Source organism: Barbus barbus (assembly GCF_936440315.1).
Source record: "Barbus barbus genome assembly, chromosome: 34".
NCBI lineage: Eukaryota > Metazoa > Chordata > Actinopteri > Cypriniformes > Cyprinidae > Barbus > Barbus barbus.
The window spans coordinates 2,790,212-2,806,173 of record NC_136762.1 but is presented as its reverse complement, the minus strand read 5'-3'; the positions used below and the strand labels follow the sequence as shown (position 1 = coordinate 2,806,173).

General features: G+C 34.4%; 1 protein-coding gene across 1 annotated transcript in view; it reads right to left on the bottom strand.

The window, feature by feature from the left end:
• The window catches only part of dync2h1 (dynein cytoplasmic 2 heavy chain 1), a gene marked incomplete at its 5' end in the record, with an annotated part of 100,916 nt that overhangs the window by 15,765 nt on the left and 69,189 nt on the right, over positions 1–15,962 (bottom strand). The window contains 9 exons of the mRNA XM_079392548.1: positions 206–361; positions 2,197–2,307; positions 2,689–2,814; positions 3,731–3,891; positions 12,070–12,142; positions 12,215–12,346; positions 13,397–13,474; positions 13,548–13,598; positions 13,773–13,838. Coding sequence (XP_079248674.1) covers positions 206–361; positions 2,197–2,307; positions 2,689–2,814; positions 3,731–3,891; positions 12,070–12,142; positions 12,215–12,346; positions 13,397–13,474; positions 13,548–13,598; positions 13,773–13,838 — 954 coding nt within the window. The remainder of the gene's footprint in view (positions 1–205; positions 362–2,196; positions 2,308–2,688; positions 2,815–3,730; positions 3,892–12,069; positions 12,143–12,214; positions 12,347–13,396; positions 13,475–13,547; positions 13,599–13,772; positions 13,839–15,962) is intronic.

The following is a 15,962-nucleotide window of genomic DNA, read 5'->3' as shown; positions in this document are numbered from 1 at the left end:
AGAGACAGACGGAGCGAGCGAGAGACATTAAGAAAGACAAAAGCAAAAGCCTCAGTTAATTAAATGGATCGCTTCAAAGGCCCGACTCACAGTATTTTAATTCAGAGTCGGAATTAATTGCCCAAACAGATCCAAGAGCTCCTGTCTGAATTACAGCGATGGTCTGAGTATACACTGTGTCTATAGTCATGTGACCGGTGTGTACCTGTGGAATGTAGTTGCGTCTCTCTTGACACACGGCGTGGAACCAGGCCAGACAGAAGAGCGACTGAGCTCGAGTCAGGTGACCGCCTTTACTGATCTGCTCCGCGCTCCAGGACTCATACGTCCGCTTCAGGTTCTTCTTGAGGCCTGGAGGAGCCTGAAAACACATACACACACATTATCACTAATGGACATGCAGTCTGAGATACATCTCTGTTGAAATAAATTTCACAATTCGATTCGATGTCAAGCTTTTCAATTCTCAATTCTGATCATGATTATATGGACATTGAATGTTTTTCTTGAGGTTAATGTGACGTATTGTTTACAAGCTCTTTTACTGATGTCTTTCTGCAGTTGAAACACTGATTTTTGATTACATGAGAAATTAATCAATTCAGTCATTCGTATTATATATTTCAACACCTTCTGATGTTCATTCATGTTTATTTGGTGCTGAGGAAGAGATGATCAGTTCACAGCAACAAGACAATGCTACAAGACATTAAAGAGGGTTTCTGCAGGCTGTATGAAGGTAAATTTAAGACTTGTTACGGATCGTTTATAGCCTTTTCTCACAGCAGCTGGAATAATTAAATGTATCATTTTGATGGCGGATTGTGATCCAGAAAGGATTATGTGTTTATGAAACACATGTGAATGAAATTAAATTATATTCCAGTTTTAAATATGCTTCTGATTACAGATAGCCTGGGACTACACAAGATTTGTATTTTAAAGAAAACCAGTTCGAAGGGAGCATAATTTGCTTTTTGGGTTAAAATAATTTCTAAATATGAAATTCGAATGGCATGACAATTAGATTAGACTGTACAGAAATTGAATTCTACATGCTAATACACACTATACTCATAGTCACGCAATGCTGATGTTGTTAGCATTAATCATTTGAGAATAAAGTATAACAATAATAATAATTTGCACGGTTTGATGTGATATGAGCTAACCGATCGTTAGATTAAATCACCGTTGGTAGCGCGATTTATGGTAATGATTTTTTCCTCAGCTGGTCAGAACAAACGTGGCAGACTTGTTACTTACTTGTTCAGATGGCAATATACGGTGAAAATTCTTATTTGGGTCATATAGACGTAGGCTAGAATCTGTGATTGTGAAGTACAGTAAATATCCACACCAGTGCGGTGACTGACTGCCACACATACTCCTCAAAACATTAGATGAATCCACGCTGGAGCCGTGCCGACTCACAACCCCACGCAAGAAAGAGAATTCCGAACAAAGCTGCAATTCCAGGTTTTCAAACAGAGATAGCGATAAAGAGGCTAAACTTACGGACTGCAGCTTTAAGTTTTAGTTGTTTTAGTACATTAAGTTGAAGTAAATGAAAATGAGAAACACTGAATAAAATAAGTTTACTTTTATATATTTTCATTCAAGTTAAAAAGTTATTTTTTTGACAAGAAACATTTTTTATGGTTTTAGTTTTAGTTTTCCATTTCTCTGTATTAATATCTTAATTTTACATTTTAAATGAATCTTGATTTAAGGATGTTTCGATATTATTTGCTTTGGAAAACAAGACAAAAATACGGAGGAAGATATTCTTTTTTTTTTTTGCAGTGATTGCAACATTTAATGCCATGACCTGAACTGAAGATTTTCTGCTCCAGTTGAAGATGTTTTTAAGGCCTGAAAGGGCTTATTAAGATTTTTAAGACCGTTTTTAAGACTTGCAGAAACCCTAATAAAGAGCATCAAAACTGCTTTTTTGTTTGAATTTTGTGATAAAATTGACAGCAGTTGGATGCTCCCACTTTGTTTGATATCAAAAGTAAAAAGCACAAAGCTCATTGTGATTACTGAATAAGAAGCATGCTAAAAATATGGTTTAATGAAGTTTTGTAAATGCATCAACCAGAAACAGCATAGACTAAAAGTTCAATCTTAGGATTTAAGAATCAATATTGGTTCATTTAAAATGAGAATACATTATTTTTGACACACACTGACCTCATAGGTGACCTTCAGGCTGGACTGGAGCAGTATGGGAGTGAACTTCGCATGAACCTCAGCAGTCAACCAGAGTCTGAAGCCGGCTTTGGGTTTCATACTGTTGAGCTCCTGCACACACACACACACACATTAGATGTCTCACTACAATGTATTAAATCAATAAATGCAAAGCAACAAACAAATAACAATCCCTCCTGTGCGTGTGTTTCATTCTCTCACAGCCTCATCTGATTGACTCCAAACCCATTACAGATCTGCAAGCTCTACACAACAAACACGCTTACATTTTGAGAATGAACACAGAAATGAAAACAAAAATCAATTAAAGTATCTGCAAGTAATCATCGTCAAACAGATTCACTCTCACTTTATAAGAACAGTCATTTCAGCTATAATTAATTACACAGCACAGATAACCAGTGAAGACAGACAACTGGTGGAGAGACAGAAAGTCATTATGAAACAGACAGACAGCCAGAGAGTTCAGACCTTCTCCAGCAGGGCGAGCCACGGCGTGACCAGGTGCAGGTTCTTCAAGCACAGCCATTCACCGGAGCGAACGCACTCTCTGAGCGTCTGCAGAGCCACGTCAGCCTGGCCCTGACCCATCGCCACCTTTATCACAGGATGCATTAAATTGATCAGAAGTGACAGGAAAGACATTTATAATGTTACAAAATATTTCCATTTCAAATAAATGCTGTTCTTTAGAACTTTCTAATTATCAAAGAATCCTAAAAAATGCAATGTATCACAGTTTCCATAAAAATATTGTGCAGCACAACTGTTTTCAACATTGATAATAATCAGAAATGTTTCTTGAGCACCAAATCAGCATATTAGAATGATTTCTGAAGGATCATGTGACACTGAAGACTGGAGTAATGATGCTGAAAATACAGCTGCGCATCACAGAAATAAATGATATCTTAAAATATATCACAATAGGAAACAGTCATTTACAATTTTAATACTATTTCATAATATTACTTTTTTTCTGTATTTTTTAAATCTTATAGACGCCATATATTTTTAATTAATTTTATTTTCATATTTTGTTTAATTTTAAATATAATGTTTTTATTTTTATTAGTTTTTTTAATGTCTACATATTTTTTATTCAGTTTTCGTTTTTAGTCTTATTTTTTAAATTTTCAGTTATCTTAGTACTTCAACTTAAACTAAACTAAAACGCTGCCTTGACAACTAACTGTGTGTGTGTGTGTGCATGTTTATGTGGTTTATGAGGACACAGATTTGCATAATGACATGGGTATGACAGAGGTATTTCAATGTGAATGTGGTTTATGAGGACACTTTCAGTGTCCCCGTAATTCAAAAGGCTTAAAAAAACTAAAAAATGCAAAAAAAAAGGTGGAAAAATGGAAAAAAAGTTTCCTATGAGGGGTAGGTTTAGGTGTAGGGTTGGTGTTGGGCGATAGAAAATACAGTTTAAAAACCATTATGCCTATGGAGGAGCCCTTTAAACCATAAAAACCAACGTGTGTGTGTGTGTGTGTGTGTGTCAAACCTCATGGTAGTTTTCTCGCCCCACAATCTGACTGGCTAGTTCCAGAAGCTCCTGAGACGGATCCGCGCCGGCAGAGATGATGAGTAAGATGGGCTCAGACTCCAGCGTCTCTCCGAACAGACGCTTCAGATTCAGCGGAGGAGGAGACAGTTCCCTCATCCCTACACACACACACACGTTAGTTCACAGACAGACTGACAAACTGAAGCAGACAGACAGGCTGACAGGCAGACATGTTGTCCTCTAGGTAACCCAGATACAGACAGACAGGTACACGGTACTTTATTGATTTGCATCATCTGTCAGATGATGACACAGATGATATTCAGATGTATCTTTAGTGTTCGGTGAGATCCAGCTCTCCTCTCCACACGACTGTGAGCTTCTGCAGGGTTTCCACAAGAGCAATTATCCAGCCCAGTGTGATGAACGCAAGTTATTTATACAGCACATTTCATGCACACAGGTGAGTCAGTGTTTTACACAGCCATCATAAAGAAAAAGAAAAATTCAATAAAAAATAATAGAATATAAATAGAATTTAATTTTGTATTACTTATTTGAATTATTTATTTTATTCTTTAAACATATCAATGTTGTCATCACTGTTAAACAAAACTGAAACTATAGAAAATGATTTTCGGTAATTGAAACCTGAAATAAATAAAAATTTCAACATCATAAATTTAAACAAAAATTAGAAATGTTGACTTGACAACAAATTGAAATGTTGAAGTACTAAAATTAATAAAAAAAAAAAAAGGAAAATTAAAATGAAAAGTGAAAATATAAAAATGAATTCCAAAACCAATTCATAAATATTAGTATAATAAATAGCGTTTATTAATATTATTCATTAGAATCTATTCTAATAGCCATTCCAACTTAAAAGGGGATTCAAATGGATAAAATGTTTATCTGTGTTTCCCCATTTCTGTAAATGAGCACCTATCACAGACACTGGTTATTTTATATAAAGATACCAAGGACTACAAACTAACCCAAACTAACCAAAAGAACATTTTTAGAGAGAGAAAAGTTCATTTTTTTTTTTTTTTGAAAAGTACAGCTTAACCCAACCCTTAGAGAAAACTTTTTTTAGAAAATTTTTTTTAATTATGAATCATTTTTAATCGCAGTCTAAACCAAACCCTGAGAGAACATTAAAAAACATATATATAACATTATTTTTTTAGTCTAACCCAAACCCTGAGATAATTTTTTTTAAATTATGAATAATTTTTCTAAACTAACTTTTCCTAATACAGTCTATCCCCTCGCTGAGAACAAAAGATGTTAAAGAGAAAAAAAACACTTAAAAAAAACTACTGTTGTCTATCCTAAACCCTGAGAGAAAAAACAAAAACAAAATATATTTTGTCATTTTTAAAAATGAGGACATTCCCTCATAACTTCTCAAGACAATTTTGTTTGCAAACTACAGCTATGCACACACACACACACACACACTCAATGCGGCACATCGTTGTCATTCAAGTCGAGCTCTGTACTCTTGAGAGCGACCGAATATCTTCAAGCGACCTTACATTTCATTTCCATAGCAACTAGAACAGGCCAGCGCACAGCTATTCTACTCCGCAGAGCAGGTTTAACCTGGACAACACACACACACACACATCTATTCCGATACAGCGAGTCCGGCCCGTAACAGCCGGATTAGAAACAAAGATCCATTAGCATTTTGAGTTAGTGTACACACAGTGACTCAGCGTCAGACATCTCTCTCTCTCTCTCTCTCTCTCTCTCTGAGGAACACTGTTAAGACTCTGGAAAGCATCTGAAAGTCTTTCAACTGGATCCAACGTGAACAACCACCAAACAGCCAATGAGAGTGAAAGTTGGCTTTGGCGAGTAAATAAAAGCGGAGGTAGCGGCCAGTTGGAACGGCAGCAGAAGAAGAGCGTGACTTTCAGTGACGTCAGCCAATACATCACAGATATACAGCAGACGATCAGATCAGAGACTGAAAATACAAACTCAAGCGCTCTCATTATCATCAAAGAAGAGCCGTCTGTCAGATACAGTTTACTGCTCTAAAATACCACGGTACTGTAAACGTGAATGAAGATGAAATTAGAAACTGGAAGAAGTTCTGGTAACACTTCGCAATGAGATTCAAAATAAAATAAAAATAAAATAATTGATAGCTATAAAATAAAAGTTTATAAATCACGCTCAAATTAGATTCCTCAAAATAAAATAAAATACATACATTAATAAAAAAATAAAAGTTAAGTTTAAGTTTTAAATATTGGCAGATTGGTCTGTCTGGTATAATTGTACAGTAGTATCTTATAGTGATGAATAAACAAATACATTTCTTGAAATGTTCAATGTTATAATAAGGTTTATAAGAAAAAAAAAATTAAACATGAAATGTTAAATGTTACAAAAAGGTTTCAAATAAAATAAGAACAATTCTAAAATAAAATAATGTTATTTATGCATCTTTAAGTGTTAAATGTTTAAATGGTCCATAATAAAATAAATGTGTACAACTTTATAAAAACAACAAAACATACAATGATAATTCATAAAACTTGAAATGTTAAATGTTACTAAAACTTGACATTTAAATAAAAAATTAATATATAAAAATAAAACATAATTCAGAATATTATTAAATAAATACTAGTATTTATTACAATGCATTAACAAGGCTCAGACAGCCAGTCCAGCTCATTAAATTGACTATTAAAACTATCAAAATTTAACTGAAAAATTCATTAAGCATTGTATAAATGAGCTTCAGCATTCCCTGGTTTGTCCCAATATGGTAGGAGGAGCAGTCACATGACATGTATGGCTCAGGTGATTGGCTGCTGAGCGTTAACAGGCGTTAATCTCTCTCCAGGTTCAGTATATCAGAACTCTGAGGGCATAAAGTTCAATTCAGACCCTTCAAAGCGCAGAGGTTTCCTCCTGCAGGGGTCTGTCGTGACTCATATTTAGAGTCAGCGGAGGCCGAGGCTCAGAGTAATTCTTCAGGACATGCCGGTGCCATGGGAAAAGGTCTTCTGCTAGTCAGGACGTATTTAAAGATTTACTGAGTTCTGCTTTAATTCCTAATGACGCGGCATTAGAGCTAATGGCAGCAGAACGCACATTACTATTCATGAGGAATGTTATTATTTCTTTTACGGATATAACAGTTATAGCATTAGAGTAACCCACAAAATCCATTTGAAATTAAACTAAAAAAATAACTGATATCATTTAATATGTTAAATATTATAATATGGTTCATAATAAAAAAACAAAATACAATAAATATTAACAATTTGGAAAAAAGCAAGGAAATAAAAATAAAATAAAATGTGTTTATATTTATAACAACTTGAAATATTAAATGTTGAAATATGGTTCAAAATAAAAAAAAGAAATTAAATGGGTTAATTATTATAAAATAAAATAAAAAAGCATTAACAATAATTAGAGCTATACTGTAAATAATTACAACTATACTGTAAATACAAATATATTAAATAAAGTATATAAAATAATAAATATTAATTTATGTTAATTAACATGAAATGTTAAATGTCATAATAAGGTTCATTAAAAAAAATATTTTACAATTAATATTGTACAAAAATAAAATAAAATAAAAATATTTACTTCCATTGAACAATTACCACCAGAAGTGTAACTAGGAAGAAAAACTATTTTCTCAGATGTATTTAAAGATTTAGCGAGTTCTGCTTCAGTTCAGTTAATGGCAGTGGAACGAACATTACTATTCATGAGGAATGTTATTTATTTTAGTGTGGTATTATAGCATCAGCGTGACCCTCTGAACCCATTCCTTCAAACCATCTACAGTCTGTGTGCGATAAAAGAGAGAACGGAGTAACGCAGCGTCTTCACACAAGCTGCTCGTCACATCTACAGCTCATATACTGAGTCAAAACACAGAAAAATAGTGAGCAGGTAGAAAAACAGACGACAGAGGGACCGAAGGACCCCTGTTTGAAGGGTAACTGACACCGTAAGGTGTTTCGAGCACCGAAGAACGTCCTGTAAGAGTGTGTGTGTGTCATCTAAGACCCGGACATGTCGAGCCTCTGCCGGCTCTTCAGGAGAAAACTGTGTGTCTGTGTTGTTTACGGGAAAATTCTGATTATCTCCACGGAAGCGAGACGGCAGCCGCTGGAAAACCATCAGGAGATCTGCCAGCCTCCATCACACACACACACACACACACACACACACACAATGCATTCCCAATCAAACACTGAGATTCAGCCAAGTAGAACTATTAGAAACTCATCCTAACTTATTTTACAAACCAGGGCCAGTTCTTAAAGGAACAGACACTCAAAACTAGACTGGGATTTTTGAATGTTGTTGAATGAAGTCTCTGTTGCTCACCAGGCAAGGGTTATTACAGTTAAATAAATCTGAAACGGAAACTAAAATTAAAACCATTAAAGGAACATTTTAGTTACTAGAAATAATATGAACGTTACCCAAAATAAAGTAAAACGTTAAAAAGCTTTGTAATTCTCATTTTAGTTTAATTTGATGTACTAAAATAAAACTGAAATAAAATTAATTGCAAATATACACTAAATATTAGACTAAAAAGCAAAACAAAATTACCAAAACTTTAACTAAAATTAAAATAAAAAACTAAATATAGAATTAAAAACTGAATCAAAAATACAGTAGAGTAACAGTATGAAATATTATTATAATTCAAAATTACTGTTGTCTTTATGAATATCTGTTAAAATGTAATTTATTTCTGTGACGCAGCTGTATTTTCTGCATCATTTCTCCAGTCGTCACATGATCTTCAGAAATCATAATAATATACTGATTTGCTGCTCAAGAAACATTTCTAAATATTACCCATGTTGAAAACCAAAATATAATGCCAAATATTTTTGTGAAAACTGATACATTTAATTTGTCAGGATTCTATGGTAAATAGAAAGTTCAAAAGAACAGCATTTATTTGAAATAGAAATCTTTTGTAACATTAACATAAACGCCTTTGCTGTCACTTTTGATCAATGAAATGAATCCTTACTGATGCATTAGTAGTGCATATTAACAGTAGAACACAAAAAGTGAATTCTATCAGCATGTTTTCACAAACTGTAGTCATTTTGACTGGTAAGTTCTATTTAACTCTGAATATTCGATGTGAGGGGAATGGGGTGAGTTACACTGAATGTGCGCTGCATTTTCCAGTGCAAAGCACTCGTATGCAGGCAGTTGAGGCAATCATTACCGCGGTCAGCTACATCAAACCGAGACCGCTGACAACCCGACTCTTGTCAGCACCGATCGCATAGCAGTTAAAAATATATCGCAGGCCTTCTTTCCTCATTTCTTTCTTGTCCTCCTCCTCTTTTCCTCCACTAAAATCAATAGTGTTTGGAAAAATGAATTATAGCGTACACTGGAAGCGCTAATCACAGACTAACCAATGGTTCGCCCTTGGACTAAATGTCTTGCATACTAAACCACAGTCGCTGGCAAACAAGCCATTTTATTTGCTAATTAGGCAATTAATTTTACTGAATGTGGCTGCGGAAGCGCTGATGTATTATCAGTAATGAGACCCATGCATGCGTGTGTGTGAGAAAGAGAGAAAGGTAGAGAGGGAGATGGTGGGAGTGTTTGGAAACGAGGGCTGCCGTTCACACTGATGATTTGTGAGCTCAAAGCGCTGCTGTTTCCAGGACTCTAAGGTTACACATCACCCACCACGAACCCCAAACACAGCGTTTATGCCAGCTGTCTGAGGGTTTGGGTAGCATCCACCCTGCACTGAAAACAAATGGTCTACAAGTTTCACCAGAAGCAAGATCAAAAATGTACACACCTGACAATGATTAAAGAAAATCCAGAAATACTAGTCCATGGATAAATATATATATATATATAGAAAGAGAGAGAGAGAGAGAGAGAGAGAGAGAACTATATAACATTTATTAATATTATTTATAGAAAATATAAACAAAAAATAATTAAAATAAATGAGAAAATACCACATAATATATGAAACAATTCAATTATAAAATTATATAAATAATAATTATATAATAATTAAATTATTATTATATTTATACATACAATTATATAAACAATGTCATACATATTATGAAGTATATGAAATTGCACTGTTTTTAAAAATGTAATAAATAAATAAATAACATACACACAAATTAAGTCATAAATAAAATGAAATATATGAAGTGATACTTTCCATTATTTTCTCTCTCTCTCTCTCTCTCTATATATATATATATATATATATATATATATATATATATATATATATATATATATGTATATATATATTTATTACAAAAATAATTATGCTTACAGAAAATATTATATAGAAAATTATTTATATAAAATAATAATTATATAAATAATTATAATTATACATAAAAATTACATAAACCATGTCATACGTATTATGAAGTTATGAAGGATATGACATCGCACTGTTTTTAAAAATGTAAAATAAAAACACACAAATTAAGTCATAAATAAAATTAAATATATGAAGTGATACTATGCATTAGTTTCTGTCTCTCTCTCTCTATATATATAAATTATATAAATCATGATTTTTATAGAAAATATTATATAGAATAATCTTTTGAATAAAAAAATAGTCAGAGAACTAATAATAAGAGAAATACATATGAAACTAAATTTTGCAATATTGTTATAAATAATAATAACAATTACAATGCATTTTATTAAAAATTTTACAAATATGTATATTTTACATATAAAATTATTATTAAAATGACAGTATATTATATATTACTATTAAAATAGAATATGAAATTACATGATGTATTATTTTTTATTTCTACCTCTAACCTTCTGTAACCTTCAAGACTGGAAAAAAAGTGCGTGTAAAATCTGATCGATCAGCACAAACAGGTAATGGAGTGAGTCAGGGCTTTGGCTCAGGACTGATTCATTTGATATTGAAATGTACAAATAGCCAAATCGATTCGAACAACCTCATCTTCTGTCTGAATCCAGACTCAGTTGCACTCCTGACGGAAGGGCTGCTGCCTGCTAACATGAGCTAAACTAAAACTGTAAAGTTATTAGATGAATAAATCTCTACAAGCATTACTTAGACAGCTTAAACGTTTAGCGCACAAACCTACGATTAAAAATCAGCTCCAGAGTTTCGGACTCACAGCTGATAAATTGAAAGAGAAAAGTCGAGGTTTTTAAAAACACATTTCTGTCAAGAGTTCAATTGCTAGTCCACCAATATATCTCTACAAATGAGGCAAACTGCTGTTTGAGGACATAAGATATAGAGTCCAAGCATGAATCGATAATGGTAATGGATATCCAAAAAAAAAAACACCATCAGCCCATCAAATTCCTCAAAACCAAGAGCTAAAGAGAGACAACAGCGGCTCCCTCTGCTGGCAGAGCCTCACACTGACTCCTTCTTCTCCAGTACTAGCAATTTGTGGATAACAGCCCAAAAGCGCACTATAGTGGAGTGATATTATGTGAATAGGGACACGGCCTACATCTCAAATTCACAGAGACACGTCTGGGTACCTGACTGAAGCTCATTACCTCATAAAGACCTGAAACACGACATGAAGAGAAGTGAGCAGCAGTGCGCTCGTCTCCATCACCGCTGAACTGAGACACGTCTCACATCTGTAAACGGCTGACGCTACACTCCCACCTGTGCTGTAATTCACCGGAGTCTTTAGACATGCTAATAATACACACACCAATAAAAGAACAAATGAACGGAAGTAAATCAAGAGAAGATGAGGACAGAAATTCAGATGCAGCATTTCAGAAATCTATCTATCTATCCATCCATCCATCCATCAACCGACATAAACCTACTCGTGTGTGTTTGTGTTCTCTGGTTTTGTTGTATTAGGGCTTGTTGTGAGCGTGTTGCAGGTAAAGGAGATGAATGTTGTGTTTGCTCAGGCTTTAATTGTGTCTCATTGCAAGTGGCCCTTGAGAGCATCAATCAGCACTAATTGTGTGTGTGTGGCTTCACACTTGACTGATTTGAAAGTTATAATAAGCTGATGACTAAACCTAAATCAATATCCCTGTATTGACCACAACACACACGCACGCAGAGAGCTGTGTGTGAGGTATTTATAATATATCTGAAGGTTGAGTTCACTCTGTGAATCATAATTAAGCTCCAGAGAAAAGCTCGACACAAACTGATGAGAAAGAGTGAGAGTCAGCCGTCAGATATATTATACATACCTGATTCTGAGCTGTGTGTGTGTGTGTGTGTATGTGTGTATGTGTGTGTCATCTCTCTCTGAGCTTACCCAAAGCTTGAGATGCAAAAGCTGCCATCGCACTCTGTAAGCGATCCGGCCGTAATGCCTGAACCACCAACACCTGAGAAAGAAGAAATAGAGTCAGTGCTCTGTGAGTATTCTGATTGGTGCAGACTGTTGATTGACAGCTCACCTGCTGAAAGAGGGAGATCTTCTTGGCAATGGGAGGCGGGATTTCCTGTTCGCAGCAGGAACTGCGTGAGAACGTGAGCCACAGGTCTGAGTCGTTCAGAGAGAGAGACTGATACAGCACTGGAAATGTGCTCTAGAGAGATACAGAAATAATACATACTAGAGAAAGACAGAAAAAAGCAATGCTAATAGTCATTTACATTTATGTTTTTGGCCGATGATTTTATCCAAAGTGACTTGCACTGAATTCAAGATACATATTTCTTATTTTACCATGTTCTTGCTTTCTCGTGGTGTTGCTAGTGCCATGCTCTATTGTTTGAGCTGTAGCCGTCTTTCTGTTTACATTTTTCTGGATTCCATTTTAATGGTTAAATTCAATTTTCATAAAAATATAAATTCAAAAAATATATATATTTATAGTTTTTTACATTTTAATATTTCTGGTTTCCATTTTTTTCCTGTTTAATTTTTTCTAGATTTTAAGGGTTAAATTAAATTTAGTAATCAAAAAGCATTTCTTATTAATTAATTCATGAAACTTATACAATTTAACAACAATATATTAATCTAGGGCTCTTTGAGTTTTTGTTTATTTATTTTATTTAATTTTAGATTTTTTTCCAGAAAGCCAAGGTGTCTTTTTCTTGATTTATGATTATAATAATAATATTATAATACAAAAAAAGTTATTATCAAAAATGGTGATAATCAAATTAAGGAATATAACAATTTAAACAATTTACATTAAAAATTGTATTAATCTTTTAAAATGTAACCAAATGGAAATTTAACAATTCCTTTTTTATTTTGGTAAACAATTCTACACAACAGAGGTTTAGTGGTCAAATTAAATCACAATAAAATATCATTTAAAGAATTAAATCTAAAAATATTAAAATATATCAAATATAAGAAATTAAAAAAATACATTTTTGATTATTATTATTATTGCTACTACTTTAAGAAGTATATGCTTCTGCACAATAGTAATATATTTCTGTCACAATTTCTTCAAGTTAATCTCAATTTCTGTTTTGACAGGTTGTCGGGAATACCTGTGTTTCCATGAGTATATGATATGATTATGGTGAAATGCTGTTGAAGTGACTCTCAGAGCAGCTCTGGATTTATTCATCAAATCCACATTTTATTCTGTAATTTTCGTAAAGGTCCTAATTACCTTGAGCAGAGCCACAGCCATCAGCCTCTCCTGATCAATCCAAGATGGAAACTGTTCTCGCAGAGACTTCTGGGAGTCCTGAAGAAAGACAGAAAGAGTTTAATAGTTTAATAATATCATTTAATTGAGAAAAGCATAAAGACATTCATACCGTCTTGCGAACCATGTCTCCAACGATCAGGCCAGTGAACATGTCCCATTCCTGCATGAGACACAAACATGAGTGATTCAGTTTTATTGTGCCTTACTGGCAGGACTAATAACAGCACATTTGTCTTGTCAGAGCCGCTGCGGTAGCTGTAGACGACCCGAAATAGAAACGTCATCATTCATTCAGGATCGGTTATGAGAGTTTAGGGCTCACACACACACTTACGTTCTCCTGGAAGAGTTCTGGGTTCATTCCCTTCACAAAGTGCAGCGCAAACATCAACTGATCCGCCTGTAAACGGACACACAAATTCATCATTTTAGATGAGAACAGCACTAGTAACACAAAGATCAAGGGTTCGATTCCCATGGAATGCATGAACCTTGAAAATGTGTAGCTTGAATGCAATGCAAATCACTTTGGATGCAAGCGTCTGCCAAATGCATAAATGAATGGATATGACACAGTGCCAGTGCTGGAGGCTTGTTCGTGATTTGCACTCAAGAAAAGCAGGTTCTATGCTGGAAAAATTGGTCTCTTTTACACACAAAACAACAGCTCAATCTGGCTAGACTGAAACAAAACCAAACTAGATCACAGTTGCTAGAATCAATGAAGCTCTCTCAGTGGACAAACATTCATTTATGTTGTGCTGCATCAACTAAAACTTCAAAATGCTGATTTACAAATATCATATGAATTACTTGTCTGCCATACATTTTATTCATTCCATATTCAGATAAATAATATTTTAAAATAAAGTCTGTTATAGCAGAACCAGCTCTTGGTTGGCATAAATACATTGAATTAAATTTGAATTAAAAAAAGTTTTTTGTTTTTTTTACTTTGGATTGTAAAATATGACTAGACTAATCACATTTACCATTTCTCTGCAAAAATTTCACAGGCAAAAGAAAGCAGGATTGGATGTGACAAAATATGATGAATGACACAGGGATAATGATGACGAAATTAACATCCAAAGCTATTCTGTCAGCTAGCAAACGAAGCAACTCTAAAAACTTTCCAAACAAACCCTTTTTAATGAATAATTTTAAAATACTGAAGTGTAGTGTTATACAAAACTGGCCAAAGAGTGTCATTTTAGCAATATCCATGTAGTATTATAGTGTTTATTAACATTTTCAATAAGCTTTTATTTTTATATTTTATATTCCATTTTAATATTAGTTTTCTGTGCTTTTGTCATTTTCATTATTTTTAATGAAAGTGGGTGGAGTCATTAACTTGCCCAGCCCTAAATAATATATAATAATAATAAATAATAATATTTTATTATTTATTATTATTATATATTATTTAGGGCTGGGCAAGTTAATGCGTTATTATCGCATTAATTAATTAACGCCAACAATTATTTGATCGCGCATTAACGCAGTTTCTTTGTTTTATTATTATTATTATTTTGAAAGCCCGTTGCTCACTGGCTCTGAATTCACATACAGACCAACCACGGGTCAGAGGAGGGGTGGGATGTTGATCAATATTGGCTTGGGATGGGTGTCATCACGCGTCTCAACCAATGAGAGCATTTAGGGTGGGCCTAAGACCGCAGCAGCGCTCACATGAACACTCCCGATAAAATTATTTAGGCTAAGCATCAACATTCACAAACCACTGTTCACTGTTATTTTTAACAGAAAAGAATGCAACGCGCTCGTAATCACGACTTCATAAGTGGGAAAGAAGGAAGTTTCCAATAGCACGTGAAGACAGCAGAGAAGCGCTCTCGCTCAGCACAGTGGAGAGCATCGTTTTGTTAACTTTGTGGTTTATTATTTTGAGTTGTTTGGGACACGGTGACACGGCCCTCTCACAACATATATATTTACGCAATCATGCTGCACGTATAAGAAGATCCGTGCTCTGCTCACACTACATGTGTACCACTACCCGAGCCCAACTGAACTGTGCTCTGGCCCACCTCTTCAAACCGAGCCAGGGACAGCTAAACGAACCACGCACGGAGCGATCACACTAGTCAAACGAACCGGGGTTTGGAGATCAAACGCGCTCGGGCATGGTTAAGATTGCCTAGTGTGAGTACACCCTTATTCTTCCGCACACATGAGTGTTGTCCCACGCTGCACTCTGTTGCGTTGTGCCCCGCGATAGTGCAGGTCTCTGCTCGGAAGGTGTCTATTATAATCAGAGACGCAAAGAAGTAAGGGGGAAAAAGGTGAGAACACTGCGCAGATCGGGGGCATGCGCCAGACAGAATTTCATTTAAAGATATTTGCTTTACATGCTCATTTGTAGTTACTTTAATGTATTTTTTAAATGTTTTTTTTACCTTATATATCAAAAACTGTAATTTTTCACCAAAAAAACAACAACATTTTTTAACATCTTGTTGCAATATTTTAGAAAAATCAAGATTGAATATGTTTGGTC